This window comes from Leptodactylus fuscus, chromosome 2 (genome assembly GCF_031893055.1).
Source record: "Leptodactylus fuscus isolate aLepFus1 chromosome 2, aLepFus1.hap2, whole genome shotgun sequence".
Classification (NCBI taxonomy): domain Eukaryota; kingdom Metazoa; phylum Chordata; class Amphibia; order Anura; family Leptodactylidae; genus Leptodactylus; species Leptodactylus fuscus.
Genome location: NC_134266.1, coordinates 68,809,198 through 68,830,406, shown reverse-complemented (window position 1 = coordinate 68,830,406; position 21,209 = coordinate 68,809,198). Strand labels below are relative to the sequence as shown.

The window sequence follows — 21,209 nt, the reverse complement described above, 5'->3', positions numbered from 1 at the left end:
ATTATGTCTTTCTTGTATACTAGGGCTCAAAATTGCACACAATATTCTAAGTGTGGCCGTACCAGTGATTTGTATAGAGGTTTAACTATGTCCTTGTCATGAGAATCTAAACCTCTTATGATGCATCCCATAATTTTATTTGCCTTGGTAGCAGTTGCCTGACACTGGTCATTAAAGGTAAGCTTGCTGTCCACATACACACACAACTTTTCTGTAGGTTCTGCAGATCTTTAATAGGCAGTTCAGGGAGACATGAAACCCCAGAGCAATTCAAGTAGATGGAAGATCTAAGAACATGACAGAACTTCCTCTGTGCAGATGCTGCTATAGTTGAATCACATCTATAAAAGGAATGTGTTAGGAGTGTGAAGAGGAGGCCAGGGTGAAGGAGACTTTATAACTAAAGGTTCTTCTACCTGCGGATCACTTGGGAGGGGCTCAACTAATTGCCCATAGCCGCAGTTACACCTCTCGGAGGTGCTGGAGACTGCCACCTGAGGCAATAAGCTGGCCTTGCCTCATGGCTAGTCTACTACTAAATGTAAAACATGGTGATGCAGCAATTCAAAACATGAATTGGCCACAGTTCCATTGAGTGTTGCCATTACCATGTAGCCATTAGTAATATGCAACTGAAATTGATCAGTGTTTCACTAAGGAAGTGAAGGCTATAGCAGCCTGAGGACTGAATGCGTCTAGTATCCAGATACACCATATGTCACCACCATAAAAAAAAAATCCTAAAATGGAAAAATATTCAAGTTGGACCTGGTGTATGCTGGATGATACCTATGAAAGACATGTCTTGTAGTCTGTTGATGCTTAATTCCACATTGAATAAACCTGTCACTTTCATATTTTTTCCTTAGTTCATATATACTTTCCGCGATATGGCAAAGGATCTGGTGTACCTGGTCACAGGTGGATGCGGCTTCATCGGAGAATGGATTGTAAAACTTTTGCACAAGGAAGATTATGTGAAGGAGGTTAAAATTTTTGATCTGAATGAAAGTGAAGCCATAACAAACCTAGCAAAAGGTAAAATAGAATAAATTATTACTGAACATTAAAATAACACAGGGACACAATCCCACTTTTCCTTACAGCATTTCAAGAATCAACTCTTACAATTGCTCTGTTTCTTTCATACTATAGCACTGAGATATGACTGGGACTAGTCAATGATGGAAATCCCATACTGAATAACCATTACATTAAATATACCGTACTTTATTACAGTTCCAGCCTTATGTGGTATGATATATATATATATATATATATATATATATATATATATATATGCTCATTATGTTACTACTCTGATACAATATAGTCTGGCATCAAAATATGTGAAATGTGTGTATTACTTGTCATGGAAAACATCATTAAAGGGGTTATGCTGATTTAAAAAATTGGTGGCCTATTAAGGACAATTCCGTGCCCCATTAGCTTTTCTGGTGTTATTAGCTGCAGTTTTTGCAGCTTTTCAAGGACCTTCCAGGACTTTTGGTAACATTACCAAAGTCCTGGAAGGTCCATTTTAGTATTTGCAGAAACAAGAACTAGAAAGATGCTCGTGAGCTTCTTCTGGTCTGCGCAGCGAAACCGTTTTTTTTTTTCACTGGACACAAAGTCCTGCATGTCGACTTTGTGTCCGGTTTCGCCGCGGAGAGGCAGAAGTCGCTCACGGGCGGACACTGACTGTCGGTTCCCATCTCCTGTTCAGTTTCTCAGGCAGAAGATGGAAACCTGCAAAGCGGAGACCGAGCACAGGTGCGAACCCGCCCTAATCCCTTTAATGCTGATATATCACATCCCTAATGTCACCATTTTTTTTCTTTTGCAGTTACTTTTGTTAAAGGAGATATTACAGACTTCAGACAGGTTTCGTCAGCTGTAACCGGCGTTGACGTTGTGATACATGCTGCTGCCCTTGTGGACTATTTAGATATTCATCCTTTTAAGAAAATGGAAACTATAAATGTTGGAGGTAAGTTAAAAATGCAGTTAGTTTAACATTCATAAAGTGTCCTGATGTTAGAACTCTGTTATCTGATGGAAAATACAGCAGTGAATTCTCTATATTCTTGCAGGACCTCCATAGTGAAAATTATGCATTACACAGTTCTGGTGATTGTTTATAGGTCATTTATTGCTCCTTTCTGGCTAATATATGTAAATTGTCTGTTTTCAAGAAAGAAAGCTGAGCCTCTAGTGCCTCCTGTTGGAAGGCAACAACTTAGCATGTCATTCATACAAAAAATTCAAATGTAGACCACTGTTTCAGGGTGACTGCCCTCCATCACCAGTGAATTGGTTAGCTAGATGCCCTTCTATAAAAGCAGAATTCCCTAATAGAGTACTTGAAATTGGGTTCTATAAACCAGACACCCCCTTTACCTTTCTAATTGAAACTGTATAACTTCCCCTTCCATTAACCTATGTGGCATTGCAGAATTTACATGATACTTCTATGATGAAAGGAATAGTAGGGGTAACTGTCACGTGCAATGACGTCCCAAATAGAAAGAAACCCAAGGAGACAGATGGTGGTTACAACTAATGGTTACAAGCTCAGAAGCGTAAAGTTTTTTCTGCCTGCAGTGTAGGTGCATAGAAAGCACAGGGGTACTCATGTAAAGGTACAGCCTTTAAACCATTATACTAGGCTATGGTTTGATTCTCTTTGCTCCAGGGTTATACACACATACTTAGCAGTCTCTTTCCCTTTCTTGTAGTGCCTCCATGTTGGAACCTGTCCCCTTCTGATATGACAGAACCACTTAAAGGGGTTGCTGAATCCTTTTTTAATAATGAGCTATATAGAGGATAGGTCATCAATAGGAGATCAGTGGTGGGTCTGACACCTGCTGATCAGCGTTTTAATGGGGCGGTGCTGTGGTGCTCATGCAAACATCAAGACCCGTTCACTGTTTACATCACTTGCCATCTTACTTCATATAAGTGAATGGGAAAAGGTATAATTCCATCCAATGCCTGCTATAAAACAGATTGCATAAGCAGTAAAGAAGTCCCAAAAGTGCCACAACCCCTTCTGTGAGGGATCCAGGTGTCGGACTCACCACCGATCTCCTACATATCCTGAGGTTAGGTCATTAATTATAAAAAGAAAACTGGATATTGCTTTGTAGCTTAAAATGAGTTGTCATCTAAAGCTCAAGGCCCTGCATACCATGTGATTCAGGCAAAGGTCTCTCTGCAGTGTACTAGATGTTATTGCTGTTAAACAACTGGCCACTAGGTGGTAGCAAAGTGCTGGAAATGTCATACCTAGTTATATACAGCACCATCAATGCAGCAAAATATAGCTGATGCTTTGCGGCAGTCCCACATTATTCAAAGGGGGGGTCACTTTATTTCTGATCTGGAGCTCCATCGCATTGTACTCTGGGGTCTCTTCAGATCCCAGAGTATTATGAAGGGGCGGGGGGGAGGTGACAGAATAGGAAAACATTCATACTCTCCAGAATACTCTAATGGTAACATCATGTGCCCGGGGTCACTGCTGAGACCTGTGATTAGACCACCAGTAGTCACATGGACACATTGAGTGTCATGGCGCTTGGTGTGCCCATGTCCCAGGGCACATGATGTCAGTGAGGAGGAGAGAGTGCCGGATACCGCAACATAGTCGAAAAAGGGGTATGAAGATGAGTTGTGAATACTTTTTTTTTTTTTTCATTTTTTTACAACTCCCCAGACCCGAAGTCCCCAGAGTATAAAAATGTCACTTTCACTTTGATATAACTTCGGCAGACTCTAATGGGTCTGTATCACTAATACAATCCACTGCAATGCTATTTCATTGCACCTACAAATGGGCAAACCTCACAGGTTTCATTTCAATTCGGGTTCGGGTCCAAGATTTGTTTTTTGGGTTGAACAAAATTGGTACAATTAAAGCACCATTTATTGTGAGCAGTAGAAATATGTAAACGTTTCCGTTAGATGACCTTCATCAGACTCTCCAGAGTCCAGGAAAGCGCCCGCAATGGGTAGCCAATATAATAAGGGCGAATGGACGCCAAATCGGCCGTGCTGCGCACAAAAAAGAATACTGCCAAACGCAGTTTAGAAAAATGGCATGTGACAGGAAGGGGTTAAAGGGTAGGACTTCAAAAACGCTGTGATAAATGCTTTTTACAAAGAAAGCACCACCAAAAATAATTGCAAAAAATGGCGTATGTGAAGAAAAAAAAATTGTAGTGCTTTTATTTAAAATAAAACTCTGAAGCTCATCTTCATCCTCAGAAGATAGTATCATTTCCTTCACATATGCACCCCTTAAGGCTCCATGTACACAGATGTGTGCTTGCCACATTTTTTACTTTGTGACTAGTGGGGGCTAACATATGACCCATGCACAGTTCAGCTGTACGGGCCGCGTCCATTGCCTATACACTGCACAAGACTGGGCCAGAAACAGTTGGCTCTGTATATGTAACAGTTGCCATCACCACAGCTCTACTCTCCCCAATGGAAGTCATAGCCAAACTATCTGTGCAGCCCTTTCCTTAAACATCTCTCCTCCACCTGCTGCCACTAACTGTAGAGTAAAGTGACCCATGCTTTCAGGCTTATAATCTACCACGAAGTCCGCAGTGTGTTTCCCGTGTGCTGCCCCAGCCTTATAAAGTATTATGTTAGTTGGAACGCTTCTAATCTAAAGATGGCTTTGTTAACAGAAGAATTTCTTAAGAATGATTCACTCAGCTTTCTACATATAATGGTTTTTAATCTGCACACAGGGACAGAGAATGTTATAAATGCGTGTCTCGCCATGGATGTTCCCTACTTAGTCTACACCAGTTCAATAACAGCAGTAGGACCAAATAAGAATAATGATCCAATGGTGAGGTAAGAAAGTCTGTCTTGTTGTGCCATGATAGAATGAATGTTTATTGCCACAGTATTGCGTTCTATCATTATTAGAAATGAGCGAGTAGTATTCGATCGAGTAGGTATTCGATAGAATACTACGGTATTCATTTGAATACTATCGCTATTGGCAGTAAAGAATCGATTCAAAACTAGCATTGATTTGCCGAATGCTACACTGTATAGCATTCGGCAAATCAACGCTGGTTCTGCAGCAGGCTCGTCCTTGTTAGTCGGGAGAGCTGGCAGCTTGCGTTTATGCGGGAGCTTACTTTTTCTCATAGGAATGCATTGACCAGCATTGATTGGCCAGTGTACAGCATTTGCCCAATCAACACTGGTTGTGTCAGTGGCTCGTCTGTGAGGAGGCGGAGTCTAAGATCGGACCACAGCAGTCTCCATTGTGGTCCGATCTTAGACTCTCGCCGGACTTGTCCTCTGCAGGACGAGTAAGGGCCAGTTCACATTAGCGCTTGCCTCCCATCTGGAAGGAGTCCGCAGGAGGAACCCCCCGAACGGAATATCAGCGGACTATAATGCGGTTCGTGCGCTTTAACTGCACAGCGCTCCTCCTAAACACTCTCCTCCTGCTACTCGTGGACTTGGTGACTCTCCTTTAGTCGAACAGTGGTTTCCCCTGAAACGAGCATTTTTTCCCATAGACTATAATGGCATTTGATATTCGATCGAGTAGTTGAATATTGAGGCTCTACTCAAAACGAATATCGAATCTCGAATATTTCACTACTCGCTCATCTCTAATAATTATGTATCAGGTAGGTCGCAGTCTGGCTGAAGGCTAAAGGGGCGTTCACACTACCATTGGTGACTGTCAGTAGTGTCCGTTGCTATTGTCTTTTACAGAATTTTAGCAATGGACACTAGCTGAACTGTCAGAAATCAGTTAAAATTTCCATTCATTTCAATGGGATTGTATCTTGAGTCAGTTACTGACTGTTAGTGTCCATTATATACCCAATCTGCCACATGCCACATGTCGCAGACATGCAGGACTTTTGTGTCGGTTAAAAAAGAAAAAAAAGAACGGTTTCAAGATGGATGTTAAGCATGGGCCATTTTTTAAAATTAAAGTCTATGGGTAACGGCTCCACCTTGCACGGCCCCTCTACCTGACCCATCTATCACAGTTAATGGAACCACGCTTATCCCTGTCCCATGGGTCCATTGCCTTGGGATAAAATTGGACTCTGACCTATCCTTCAAGTCGCACATCCAAACCCTCAACACCTCAATGCCCTCATAATCTCTCGCTTAGACTACTGTAACACCCTTCTCCATGGCCTCCCAGTGAATACTCTCGACCCCCTCCAGTCCACCTTAAACTGTGCTGCTCGCTTAATACACCCCCGTTCTTCATCGGTCACTCCCCTCTGCCTGTCTCCTCCATATATCTCAGAACTAATCTCCCGCTACCTGCCCACACGTAACCTCAAATCCTCCAAAGACCTCCTACTCCTCTCTGCTCTGCTATCTGCTCTTCACACAACCATCTACAAGACTTCTCCCATGCATCCCCCATACTCTGGAACTCCTTACCAAGACACATAAGACTGACCCCCACAATCACAGGCTTCAAGAAGGCCCTGAAGACTCACCTATTCAGGAAGGCCTACAACCTCCAATAACACTAGCACCACACCGCCATCTGAACAGTCTCTCCCCTCACCTACTGTCTCTATCCCTCTTCCTTGATAGAATGTAAGCCCTCGCGGGCAGGGCCCTCTACCCCACTGTGCCAGTCTGTCATTGTTAGTATTATATCTACCTGCATACTCTGTGTATTGTATGTAACCCCCAAATGTAAAGCACCATGGAATTAATGGTGCTATATAATTATCAACAATAATAATAATAATAATAATAATAATAATAATAACAACACTGTCCATTATTACTCTCCTTTTTTTTTCTATGCATGCTCAGAAAGCAGAAAAGCAGAAACAAAAAATGTATTAATAACAGACACTGACACTAACTGATGCAAATTTGTCTGGTTTTTGTTTTGTTTTTGTTTTGGTTTGTTTTTTTTCTAATGAACACTATCATAACGGATATCCAACAATAGTGTGAACCCAGCCTAAAACTGCCCGCAGATGTGGCCCTACTTACCTTCTTCTCGGATCACCATAGTGAGATGTGTCGTCAACATGACCACCCCTAAAAAGAAAATGATTTTCTGATATTTTTCTATGAGTGTCTTATGTGCCACCTAGTGGTTGTGTTAGGGCTTGTAGCCTGTCAAGGCTTTGATACCACGTTGTCATATTATATGGAATTTGTTTCATTAGAAACTGGTTACGAAAAGCGAGCAGGGTTCAAAAGGTAAAGATGAATCTATGTGTAAGTGCACACCCATAAGCTAGAACTACAACTGTAGATCTATGTACCATAACAGTGTCTGATCCTACACTTGATCCTACATCTATAATAGATGATTTCCCAGCTTCTCACACCGTGTCAGCCACATTCACATTGTAGCCATTATGGCAATTCATGTGTAGCTCCCAAAACACTGGTTGTAGACCACCAAGCTAGACCTTTATCTCAATTGCTATTAATAAATGATTTATCCTATTATTTCATCGTCAGTAATAGTTACCAGTGATCAGCCCCTGTATAGGTCATGCCATAGAGTTTGCAGGACCAGCAGTAAACTGGTAATAACCCAGGGCAGTGAATTCCTGAGAGTGAACACAGCGCAGGGCCAGTTCTGTAGACATGGATTATATATGTACGAAAATAGTAAAATGGCTGCAGCAGGGAGGGTTTAGGACTTGTCAATCCCTTAAAGAACTGCACAATATACAGCTGCATCTTTATTCACTATAGCAATTCTTTTCATCTATTTTCTAGGCTTTCTAATATCTCCACATTTAGTGCAGTAGTTTTATTGGCCATACTAATAAATTGTCATGTCAGTACTCTTCATTGATCACTGAGGTGGAGACTGCTCACTTGACAGTACATTAGTATTGGGCACTAAGACAAATGTCAGTTAAAGAATTGAACATTTACATGAACCCCTTGCCTGCTGTGAAATGTGACCAGATTATCTGATTTTCATGCTGAAGACCATCACAGTACCCTGGAATGTAGGGGCGGGGGAATGCGGTGTACCGACTCCATAACAGCCAGGCCTGTCTTCATGATACTTCTTTTATAGGCTGTTAATGGTCTTTACAATGTACTGTAACACATTAGGGGAAACATATATTTGGCTTTTTTAATTTTTTTTTTGCTTGGCATCATGACAACATGGCAACACATCAACATGACCTATGGTTCTGGTGTCAGCCTAACCCACTATGTTACCAATATCCAATGGCTAGAATCAATTCACTTACTGAATTACTTTCAAAACATCACGTTCTTTTTGTTTGGTTTTGTGGAATGTCAAGTGAGTCGTATCACGATGTCATGACCTTATTCAAAAGCATTTGTTGGAACACATCTAGTTAATTTTTAATCTCTGGGTTTAGTCATCAGTTTATCAAGAATGGTATTGAGGGAAATTTAAAATTTCTTTTGGTTATGTCAAAAAATTGCATTTTAAGATGAATCTGTCGCCATCCCTTTTGAAGAATTAGTCATAAAGTCAATATCTGTTATTGTAGGTTGGTACAAAGACTAGTTATTCATTCAGCAACTTTATTTCCAAAGCAATGTGTTAAGAATCTGATTATTATTAACAAACGATTTTGGTTCTTCTTCTTGCTTGAGATTTCTAGTTCTTCCTCACTGGAGAACTTGTATCTTTTTGCCATACTTTGCCCCACCCAGCCTTTCCCTGAAAAAGGTTTGGGTTGATTTATTGGATGCCATCTGCTCACTATTCTAGATCTCCAAACATGATATCATTGACACATGACAAGCTATTGTACCCAAAACAAGATTGGAATATTAACACCCCATACCTGTATACAGAGGTCACCAGCTGAGATTTATAGTCGAACACAAAACACAGATACACAAGGCTGAAGTTAATACAAGACTGAATATTGATATGCTAACCATCTTGATCAAGATGATGATCCCCAGATCTAAAATGACCCCAAAATTGTCTCGCCTGTGGGGCTTTAGCCCTCTTCTCTTCCAGATGGTACATATCCTCATAAGAATTCATGTGCATGTTGTAGGTATATGTGTTTATGTGATCTTGATTTATGGCGATGGTTGCATGTATATTTTTGGTTGCATGTATATTTTACATGTATAGTCTAACATTGTATTTTATTCATTGGAAATGGGGGAGACGGGCCACTTATCATAATATATATATATATATATATATATATATATATATATATATATATATATATATATATTCTAGAATATTGATTGCTGTATTTTACTCCTTGAGTCCAGACATGTCCCACTATTTTAGTTAGATTAATAGCTGGGTCTTGGAAATGTGAATAAATCGATTTGTGAGATATTAGTGCTGGCTTCCTTGAGTTTATATTACATTACCTTGGCATATTAAAGAGGACTCTTTGCCATCTCCACCAATTCAATTTCTTAGGATATATTACTAGGCACCACTCCAGTGATTCCAGCACAGCTGGAATTTGTTCTCTAGCCCCAACTATTCCCAAGCAACAAGCGCAGTTAGTTTTGATGCCTGGCGTTCTATTTAAGCTCTGTAATGTCAGAAGGGCGGTGTCAGGCAGGGGCCATGATTCAGAGCACCAATCAGAGGCAGCCAGTGTCAGAGGTCAGAATCACAACCCCTGCCTGCTCCTGCCGGACACCACCATCCTGACAGTACAGAGTATAATAGTATACCAGGTACCAAAACTAACAGCATTGATTGCTTGGGGAGAGTGGAGGCTAGAGAAAAAACTCAAACTGTGCCATAATCAGTGGAGCAGCAGCTATTAAATCATCTGATGAGAGAAAGGTGCTCTCTAAGGGAAATGTATATCACTTACTGAAGTATACGCAGATCACCTCTGTATTTTCTTACTCTGATGTTGGCCAGCAATTGGCCCATCTGTTTTCAGAGTAAGAAAAAAAAATACAAAGTTATAGGCTTACCTCAACAATAAACCAGACGTTCTCAGGCCAGAATGATAATATATAAGACACAAACTACTTCTACATCCTCTCATCAGGATGTTTTATATTAACACTAACCTCAGTAACAATGAGGTTGGTGCCATGCTACGCCTTCATTGCTCCTAAAAGCTCATTTGTATATGGACAAAAGAGGCGCCATCTCTCTAACAGAGGCATTGATTCACAAGGAGAAAACATGGTTTGGATCAGGTGACCTAAGATCTCTAAAATGCTATTCTGCTGACAGACTCCCTTTAAGCACACCTTTTTTATACTGTATCTTCTGCTTTTAAATCTCAGACTCCAAAAGTTCTAACTGCTGTTTAATTCTATGTATTTTCAGAGTCACAGAAGATTCCTTATATCCTGGTGGACCTTTAATTTTATATGGAAGAACCAAGGCTCGAGCTGAAAACCTAGTCCGGTTGGCCAATGGAAAGCAGGTAATTCATTGCAAATAGAATATACAAATCTGGCTGATATTCCTGACTCTTTATGTCTAGATTTCCTACACTTGACCTCTTCGTAGACCAGTACTATAGCTCCCTGATCTACAATATAGCCCTGCACTGTTGGGATCTTGAAATCCAACCATGCACAAAAAGAGTATATCCTTTCTCTATCCTCCCTGTCTTTGTACGGGCTTCTGATGGATTCCCAAGATTACTACCACACTCCAAAAATTTCTGGCTAAATTAACTAACTGGCTTCCTAAAAAATTGGCCTTAGTGTTCCCTGGATAGGAAAATTAGATTGTGAGTCCTGATGGCAAACTGTTTCAGTGACAGTGTCTGTACACCATTGTGTAAAATGTTGCTGCTTTATGGAAATAAATGGGTAGTTCCAGTAAATACACTGATTTACCTGTCATACTGATAATAATATTAGGTTTAGACATTAAAGGACTAAGACAGCTATCTGAATTTACAGTCCTATGAAAAAGTTTGGGCACCCCTATTAATCTTAATAATTTTTAGTTCTAAATATTTTGGTGTTTGCAACAGCCATTTCAGTCTGATATATCTAATAACTGATGGACACAGTAATATTTCAGGATTGAAATGAGGTTTATTGTACTAACAGAAAATGTGCAATATGCATTAAACCAAAATTTGACCGGTGCAAAAGTATGGGCACCTCAACAGAAAAGTGACATTAATATTTAGTACATCCTCCTTTTGCTTCTAGTCGCTTCCTGTTTAATCAGTTCCTGGATCCTGGATGAAGGTATTTTGGACCATTCCTCTTTACAAAACAATGAACAGATTGTTCAACATAGTTGTTCAGGGGAAGCATACAAAAAGTTGTCTCAGAGATTTAACCAGTCAGTTTCCACTGTGAGGAACATAGTAAGGAAATGGAAGACCACAGGGACAGTTCTTGTTAAGCCCAGAAGTGGCAGGCCAAGAAAAATATCAGAAAGGCAGAGAAGAAGAATGGTGAGAACAGTCAAGGACAATCCACAGACCACCTCCAAAGAGCTGCAGCATCATCTTGCTGCAGATGGTGTCACTGTGCATCGGTCAACAATACAGCGCACTTTGCACAAGGAGAAGCTGTATGGGAGAGTGATTAGAAAGAAGCTGTTTCTGCAAGCACGCCACAAACAGAGTCACCTGAGGAATGCAAAAGCACATTTGGACAAGCCAGCTTCATTGTGGAAGAAGGTCCTGTGGACTGATGTAACAAAGATTGAGTTGTTTGGTCATACAAAAAGGCATTATGCATGGCGTCCAAAAAAAAACAGCATTCCAAGAAACACTTGCTACCCACTGTAATATTTGGTGGAGGTTCCATCATGCTTTGGGGCTGTGTGGCCAACGCCGGCACCGGGAATTTTGTTAAAGTTGAGGGTCGCATGGATTCCACTCAGTATCAGCATATTCTTGAGAATAATGTTCAAGAATCAGTGACGGAGTTGAAGTTACGCCGGGGATGGATATTTCAGCAAGACAATGATCACCGCTCCAAATCGACTCAGGCATTCATGCAGAGGAACAATAACAATGTTCTGGAATGGCCATCCCAGTCCCCAGACCTGAATATCATTGAACATCTGTGGGATGATTTGAAGCGGGCTGTCCATGCTCGGCGACCATCAAACTTAACTGAACTTGAATTGTTTTGTAAAGAGGAATGGTCCAAAATCCCTTCATCCAGGATCCAGGAACTGATTAAAAGCTACAGGAAGCGACTAGAGGCAAAAGGAGGATCTACTAAATCTTAATGTCACTTTTCTGTTCAGGTGCCCATACTTTTGCACTGGTCAAATTTTGGTTTAATGCATATTGCACATTTTCTTTTAGTACAATAAACCTCATTTCAATCCTGAAATATTACTGTGTCCATCAGTTATTAGATATATCAAACTGAAATGGCTGTTGGAAACACCAACATATTTAGAACTAAAAATGATTAAGATTAATAGGGGTGCCCAAACTTTTTCATAGGACTGTATGTCCTGGATAAAAGAAATCGCAGCTATATCTCTCCAATCTGAACAGTTTCACTGTATTCAAAGTACAATACCTAGTGAGACAGATAATATGCCATTAATAGTATGACTGCTAACATAACTGGATTTACTGAAACTGACTATTTTCATAAACAACAGCAACATTGTGATGTTCTGACATTACAGGAAATACATCATGCCTTATAGATCAGTTTTTGCACAGGTCAGAGTTGCCACCCTTGCACTTTCCTGAAACGGGTGTGACACTGGTGTGACAGCTGGAGCCACTCTTGCTCGGGGCACACTAGCCTTCAAGATTTCATCCTTTGGGTCCACATGGGGAACCAAAAGATGGAGACCCTGTCCACTTAAAAAGCAGTTACATGTGGAGACCTGTAGACCACATAGACTATAATGGGGTCCGCCTGGTTTGTGCTGGTTTTACACGGAGACTCCAACACTAGCGTGAATCCAGCCTGACTCTATCAGACATGAATGACACATGTAGTTTCACTACAGCACAAACTGTGCCATGATACACTCATTTGGAATGGCATGGCAGGGTCTAAAGGTAGAGGAGGACAAGCTCAGATTTAGTTTGAAACGTTTTTCCTCTCCGACATTTTCTGGACCAGATGTCCTAATAGTCACTAGACACTGTAAATTTAGACAGGCAGCCTTAAAATACCTCAGATTTATCCCAGTGGTTGATGCTGGATGATAAACCTGGCTTATTTCAAGTCTGTCTAGCCTATATTTATTCCTTGTTTTAAATGGCTTATTTTGCTTGAGAATTATTTGGCACAACTTTGGTGCATCACTGCACATTTAAACTAGCCGCTTTTTAGAGTATTCACAACCACATGTTTAGCAAGTTGAAACATTTAAGCCCAAACTAGAAGCTCCACATTGCAACAATAATGTGTTTATTTTTATGCCAGCGTCTGGTTGTAGCCACAATAGTAAATCCAGGCCTTTGTTTCTTACCTCAGCCTTGCAAGACAATGCTGCTCATTTCACAAGACGTCTCCTAATGCCTCATTCGCATCTGCATTAGTATTCTGTCTGGGAATACTGAACGCAACTGCAAGTGGTGTGCCAGTGAAAGCACATGGACCCCATAGACTATAATGGGCTCCATGTGCTTGCCGCCAGATCTCCGCAGGGATCATGCGAACAGGAAACGGACTCCATTATAGTCTATGGGGTCCATTTGCTTTTACTGCACACCACTTGCAGTTGCGTTCAGTATTCCGTTTGGGGGTCCCCATGCAGACTCCCCTAACGGAATACCGAAGGCAGATGAGAACGAAGGTTAACTCTCAACACAAAGTCCCTCAATCTAATTAATACAAGTCTCCACATTCCATAACCTTACATATACTCTCAGCCATCTTTACTCACTTGACCAAATCGGTAATGAGACTCAATTTGTGTGGCAATGGTATTATTCCCCTATTTCTCCCACAAAGTCACTCACCAACATTACCCTCCAGTCGCTAAAGCTGCTGCATCACACTTTTCCGTTGGCGCCAAAATGTGCTCATTTTTATCAGTTAGCTCTTACTTTCACCAACATGCTACCCAGGGGTGAACCTACCCCTTTTGCCGCCCGAGGCGAACTACAGAAAGCCCCCCCCCCCGGAGGAGGGGGCGGACCGAAGGGGCGTGACCGAGTGAAGGGGGCGGGGCAGAGCGAAGGGGCAGAGCGAAGGGGGCGTGGCTTGGCGCCGTTCGCAGGAAGAGAGCAGGCACGGAGAGGACCTGCTCTCTGCCTGAGCGTGAGGGGAGGCTGCTGGAGCAGCGCTGCTCCAGTGGCCTCCCCAAACCACCGCTCGGTGCTAAGCCAGTCCAGGACAGCTTGTCCTGGACTGGCTTAGGTAATCAAAAATGGGGCCCTGGCACAGCGCCGCCTGAAGCGCTCGCTTCAGGTCGCCTCATGGGAGGTGCGGTGCTGATGCTACCTCAAACAGGTCTCATCACCATAAACAACAAGCCAGGTTTGGAGCCATATATCTAACCGACCCAGAGTGAAATGAGGTCCCATAGTCCTCTTTCAATCCTCTCATCCCTGAACGGTCTCTACTTGGTCCTAAAATGCCCCCCCCCCCCCTCCTTGTACCTTCTTGTGCCACATCACCTGCAAAAAGACCAAAAAGTGGCACAACTGATAGTACACCTATACCTCAAACAGTGCCAAAAATCAATAACCGAAATGCAATCTGTACATTAACAAAGACTTGGCCAATATAAAACCAGTAACTGGACCCCACTTACCATGTTCTACCTATAATACAGGGGTCATCTTATATACTAGAGATGCCTTTGAGGCTCCAGAGCTCAGTAGCGATTTCTACCTCTGCATCCCTATAGCTATGTCCCTGCACTCGGGGTACAGCCTGTTTTGTATTCTTATAATGTTTATACCCTGAAGTGACATAAAATGATAAAAGTTTAAAAAAAAATAACGTTTTCCTTTTTTATATCCTGTTGCAGACCAAAAATGGAAATAAACTGACCACTTGTGTGATTCGACCAAGTAACATCTATGGTGAAAAGGCACAACATATACTGGAAAATTACAAAGCTGTGAAGTCAAATCATAATCGGATAAACTACATTGAACCCGATAATATAGAAAAAAGCTTAACATATGTTGGTAAGAGAAATCATACTATGGATATGATTTATTACTGGGTACAATGGGCCTGTGACCACAGATACCTTAGACAAGCAATGTTTTCCCAGTGAATAGACAATTTAACCTAAACGATTTGTCTAATACACATGCCCCATCATCAGTGTCAGGTCAGTACACTGTACAGTAGCTCTAATAATGTGGCAAGGCTAAAAGTGTACAGAGCTGTGTATACATTGTACAGATCCAGTCAGTCTGATATTGATGACCTATTGTAACGTCTCTACCTGTTCAGGTCTCTGTGCCACCCTCCGCTCACACACTGCAGCGCAGGAGGCGAGTTCAGTTTGCACTGTGTGAACGCTGCTCTATTACCTATCTCTGTAATTGAATTTCCACCACACCCATCTCCTGCACCTTGTTTTCCTCTGTTCATCAAATATTTAATTGTAGCCTTCGCTGTGTGATTGACAGTCTGTCTTCCAATCGAGCCTAGGGCAGGTCTTTGGCTTCCTATATACAGGCCATCAGCCCACACAGACTTGCTGGCTATTGTGACTCTGTCCTTAAACCTTGTCCCTGCTAAGCTCCTCTTTCTGCTTCTATCGTTTTACTGATCTCTGACTCTTGGCTTTACCTTTGACTATTCTCTTGGATTATGATTTTGTACTGAATTGCTTGACTGTTACTGGACCCTTGGCTAGCTGACCTCCCTTTGTTGTTGTTTGCCTTTTCTGCGTTCTGTGTAGTCACTTATTTATAGGATGAGCTTTGCCGCCTAGGGCAGTGAGGCAAGCAGGTAGGGGCAGTGGTGGGTTCAGACTAAGGTTTACTGTCTTGTTGTGCCCCTTCCCCCAGGTTTCAACAGCAGCTACTGGGAAATTGCTCCTATTGCAGATCCCTTACACCTATGTTACCCAGTTAAAGGGTTTTTTGTTCAATTCTGATGGCCTACCTACAGGATGTGTTTCAGCCTCTGTCTTTTCTGCAGCATTTTTTTGCAGCGGCTTGCTACGTGGGGCCTTAGCTTTAACAGGGTTGTACCGGGAACAGCACTAAATGTCCTGTGTTATCTGGTATTGTAGCTTAACTCCATTGGCGTTGTGATAATAAAACATATAAACACATAATTGAATAATACAGATGAATATAAGAAATATGTTTTTCTCCATTTATCAGACTGAGCTACTTTTTACATAGTAAAGGAAGGAGGGGCTGCTGGAAAACTTACACCAATAAGTACAGCTGCTACATTTGCAGGAACCTGTTGGAGGGAACCCAGAGGTTGCAAGTAGCAGTTCTCAAATGTGTTCAGTGACTAACAAACTCCAAATTCCTCCAGCTTTCCTCTTCCTGGGCTGGTGCAGAGCTGCGGGGGTCTGCTGTGTATCTGATAGTGTTGGTAGTCTCTCCCTTGGGCATGTGCTAATAGTCTTCAGCCTTCCTGAGCCTTATGGGAATGGTAGTTTCAAAAGCAATTAGGAATTAGACTCTGGAGGCTTCAGCTTGCAAGAAAATGGGAGGAAAAAACACATAACTTGAATGCAACCAACCGTCTCTGCTACTATTGATTTACGAACTGTTGTTTTATAATTGACAGATACAATACATGTAAGGCCGGGCCGTACACGCGGCACTATTTTGCGGCTGGCGCAAAATCACAGCCGCAAAATAGCGCCGCGTGTACGGTATCGGCTCCCACTGAAAACAATGGGAGCGTATACGGCCCGCATAAGATCCCGCGGCGTGTACGTACCAAATGACGAGCCACAATACTCCGTGTGAACCCAGCCTAATACAGTAGTATCAGTATATTATATAAATGATTTAGAGAATCACATGTAAAGATTCCCTACTGGGACATAAAAATCCAGCCGGTAACGGCCTATTAAAAAAAAACAAAAAAACGCAGCGGTAGCGGCTGTCGCCGGGCCCCTAATGTCCCAAGCCCTGTGGCAGCTGCCTCTGCTGCTTCCCCGGTAGTTACGCTCCTGTATACAATATACCAAAATATATCATCTTTAATATGTTCGTGTCAATATTTAAGCAGCGTTGGGTTGGTATTCTTCTGTAATAGTATTTACAACATGAATGATGTCGGTTTCTTCTGATCAGTGTAATGTTAGAATTACAACCCCAATGCCAAAAAATTGGGACATTTTGTAACATGTAAAGAAAACAAGAATACAAAGATGAATCATTTATTCACAATAGAACAAACATCAGACGTTGAACGTTAAGTATTGTTTTTCCATTTCATTTCATTTCGTTTCAAAAAAACGTAACTCCTTTTAGAATTGTTGTTGTAGTTTATTAAAAAACTTTAGCACCTCCATACATTTCTACATGATTGGGACCTCAGTCATCAAACGCGTGGTCCTGCATGTACATCATAACTACAGGACCAGTGAAAGATAATTGGGGATCACCAGAGTAGCAATGCTGGTGTAATAGAGAGATGAACAGCTGATTATATTCCATAAATCCTGGACATGCCCCTCAATCACAAGAAGAGGCATAAAGTGTTAGTGTGTTGCTGTATGGCTATAGTGGCATAAATAAAACCATAACTGAAAATTGTCTGGCATGTCATTAGTTTGTCCACATGATGGCGCTGCTTGCCACAACATAACAATCTGCAGTTTAATAAGCCTTCCAGCTTTTGGTGGCCACATTGTAGTTTAGAGATCTTCTAGTGACTCCTTTTTACACATAGGAGTATTGCATTCCATTTGCAGCACACAAGAAAACTGGTGTACAAAGCAAAATAAACTTCCCAAACATAGATTACATGGACAAAAGTGTAAAGACACCTACACATTACACCTACTTTTATAACATACCTTTTTACATATTGAGTATAATCCACACATAAATTATCTATTGATAATGCCTCATAATAAGGCAGCCCTGTGTATCCAAAAATATCCAATACAATTTTCATTAAGGGCTCGTTCACATCTGCGTTGTAGGGTCCTTATTACAGGTTTCCGTTTCCTGCATAAAACAGATGCAGGAGACGGAAGCCTGCAGGAGACTTTCTCACCCATTCATTTGAATGGGTGAGAAAGCTGTCCGGCCGTGCGCAGCAGTGAGCGTTTTGCGCTCTCCGCCGCGAAACCGGGTTTTATAATCCGGACACAGAGTCGGACATGCACTACTCTGTGTCCGGATAAAAAAATCCGGTTTCGCGGCGGAGAGCCTAAAACGCTCACCGCCGCGCACGGCCGGACCCGGTCTATGGTTTCCGTCTTCTGCCATGCAGAAGACGGAAACCATAGTACGGAGACCCTGAACGCAGGTGTGAACCCAGCGTCAGTGAAAGGCTACTTTGATTGTACAGTTGTACAATCCCCTCCTGATAGTGCTCGTTCATACACGAGTACTGGGGGGCGTTCCTCACCGCTCAGCGTCATCTCTGGATGGTAAGCAATGCCCCCTCTCACAGTACAGCGCTATAGATGCTATTTTGAGGAAGGACGTTCCTGACTGACTGTCAGAAATGCCCTTCTGACAGTGAAGAGCTAATTGTACCGGCACCGATAGCTCTTCACCGGGGGCACAGAACGTGTAAGCCAATAGTACGCTGAATTCATTCTATTCAATAGGGGCATATGTAACTTTTGTAGCAAATTCTTATGTGCAAGTTTAATATAGATCTGGAAATCACACATTGGATTTTTTAGATTTTATATTGAATACACCCAGCTGCTGTGTAAAATGCGCTTTCACTGTATATAAGTTGGTATTGACTTTGTGAATGCATTTATTGTATTCCAGGTAATGTAGCTTGGATGCATGTACTTGCAGCACGGCACATGCAACTTCGTCCAGATGTCATTGGCGGGCAAGTCTACTATGCTTATGATGAAACGCCCTTCCAACCCATGTTCAAGCTCTACCATGAATTGTTCGCTGAAGTTAACCCTGCCATCCACATGGGGAAGCACATACCTTACTGGAAGATGTGGATAATGGTTTTCATTTTCAGCTTAATAAAAGTCATTGTTGGGCCTTTTTGGAAAGTAAAGCCCTTTATGACTTTTCCCATATTGAAACTGATGACCATTACATTCAGCCATGATACAGATAAAGCTTTCAGACACTTTGGCTACAAGCCCCTTTTCAGCTGTTTGGAGAGTAAGCAAAGAACTTGTAAATGGTTAAAGCAGGAAATTCAATGTCAAAGATATTAAAACTAAAATAGTGATTTAGGGTTGGTTCACACTAGTGATTGGAGATTTAAAAAAAATAAATAAATATGTAGATTGTGAGCCCCATATAGGATTCACAATCTACATTTTTCCCTATCAGTATGTCTACGTAGAATGGGAGGAAATCGACACAAAAACAGGGAGAACATACAAACTTCTTGCAGATGTTGTCTTTGGTGGGATTCAAACCAAGGACTCCAGCGCTGCAAGGCTAACCACTGAGCCCCTGTGTTGTCTATGATTGGAGATTCTGTCCTCCAGTCCACTTACAATACCAGGCAAGCAGGACTTTTCCCTCTGTAGATTTCAGGCAGAAATCCCATGTATCACGTTATTGTCTGTAGTTAGGATTGAGACGATCTTGAGATTTCAAGATCGATTTTAAAATCAGATTTCCGATCATTTTCCTGCCGATCTTGATCCCGATCGCGATCGTGAAATTTGCTCATCACCGATCTTTTACGTTCCCGATCCTCAACCCTAGTCAATGCTTCTCTATGGGAAAAGTCGCTTTTAAGGTTGAGCCGATCTTAAGATAACCTCCGATCTCGATCCCGCTGGAAAAGATCGGGTCGGAATTCCGATTGCGATCGTGAAATTTACTCGCCGATCGGAAATCCGATCTTTTCCGATCCCGATCGCTCAACCCTATCTGTAGTCTATTCATAGTGTATAGTATTCCGTGGGTAACCACTTTTTAAGTGAATGGGGTTTCTGTTTTTCAGGTCCCAATGTGGACCCAAAGAATGGAAAAACGAATGCTAGTGCAAACCTTGCGCCATTGCTAAACTAGAATCCCAGAGCTTTGCAGAACTACAATTATTGATGATCTGGTATTTGGTATAGCTACATGATTCTGTCACTATAGTCAGGACCAATGATCAAATGAATTTTGTGTAAGATCCCATATACGTAAGACACTTGTCTGTGGTGAGAAAAGGGTTGTCCAGTGATCCTAAGAGTGCATTCACACAAAGGAAAATGGCGCTGAATTTGGTGTGGAATCCGCGTCATATTCAGCGCTGAAAAAAACCTTCCATTGACTTCAATGGGTTCCTTTTTCTGAAAAAGGAACCCATTGAAGACAATGACTCGGATTCCACACCAAATTCAGCACCATTTTCCTCCGTGTCAATGCACACTTAGGATCCTAAGGGTGTTTTCACACAAAAGAAAATGGTGAGGAATTTGGTGTGGAATTTTTCACACTGATAAAAAAAAAGCCTCCCATTGATTTCAATGCGTTCTGCTAGCTTTTTTTTCCACTAGCGGAATTTTCTCTAGTGGAACCCTAATAGGGTTTCTTTCTCTGAGAACCTGTCCTGCGTTGATTTAAAAGGAATGTGTGTAATGCTTTATTTCACCTGTGATGGCGCTGCAAGGAACACTTCTTGCTAAATTTCCTCTCAGTCTGCAGTTGAGTGTTGAGGGCAGTAAGGAGCCACTTTGTGATCAGCTTATTAAGGGACACTTAAAGAAAGTAGAGATTATGCAAACTGAAGAAGCCTTATTTATATCACATTAAAGAGTATTTTTAGAGCTGCAGGCCGTGGGCCCAGCCTCATTGCTGGACAGTGTATTATGGTGTTACAAGACATGAAAGGTCTTCTTCAAGCCCTAGGCCAGGGCCAATATAACAATTCTCCTTTTGCTTCGTGTACAGTATCTTCAGCGATTATCTTGTACATGACCATAAAACTCCTCAGCTCTCCTCCCGTGTTCTCGCTCCTGCTGACTCAACAAAGTCCCTGCTGCCAAAAACAGTTTGATCTTTGAAGCTCTGGAACTGCTCATGAGCATCTTATGTTTCCTTTTCACGTCTCAACAAGAATAAAAGAAACTTGTATGTTTATCCTTATTTGATGGATGTGCCTGTATTACATTTATGTCACATTGTCCTAGGCTTTAGTCTTTTTAAAGTTTT

At 41.8% G+C, this 21,209-nt stretch overlaps 1 protein-coding gene across 1 annotated transcript; it reads left to right on the top strand.

The window, feature by feature from the left end:
• The first annotated feature begins 890 nt into the window (after positions 1 to 890).
• Positions 891 to 19,267, top strand: LOC142194054 (3 beta-hydroxysteroid dehydrogenase type 7-like). The gene is made up of 6 exons (XM_075263080.1): positions 891 to 1,038; positions 1,847 to 1,990; positions 4,770 to 4,878; positions 10,322 to 10,421; positions 14,930 to 15,092; positions 18,852 to 19,267. Exons 1-6 carry the CDS (start codon positions 891 to 893, stop codon positions 19,265 to 19,267), a joined length of 1,080 nt encoding a protein of 359 aa, XP_075119181.1.
• The last annotated feature ends 1,942 nt before the right edge of the window (positions 19,268 to 21,209 follow it).

Bases quoted from the DNA above. Each gene is read 5' to 3' on its own strand.
- LOC142194054 (XM_075263080.1), top strand. From the start codon at position 891: ATGGCAAAGGATCTGGTGTACCTGGTCACAGGTGGATGCGGCTTCATC. The intron at 1,039-1,846 runs GTAAAATAGAAT...TTTCTTTTGCAG, and splicing joins CATAACAAACCTAGCAAAAG to TTACTTTTGTTAAAGGAGAT. The intron at 10,422-14,929 runs GTAATTCATTGC...ATCCTGTTGCAG, and splicing joins GGTTGGCCAATGGAAAGCAG to ACCAAAAATGGAAATAAACT.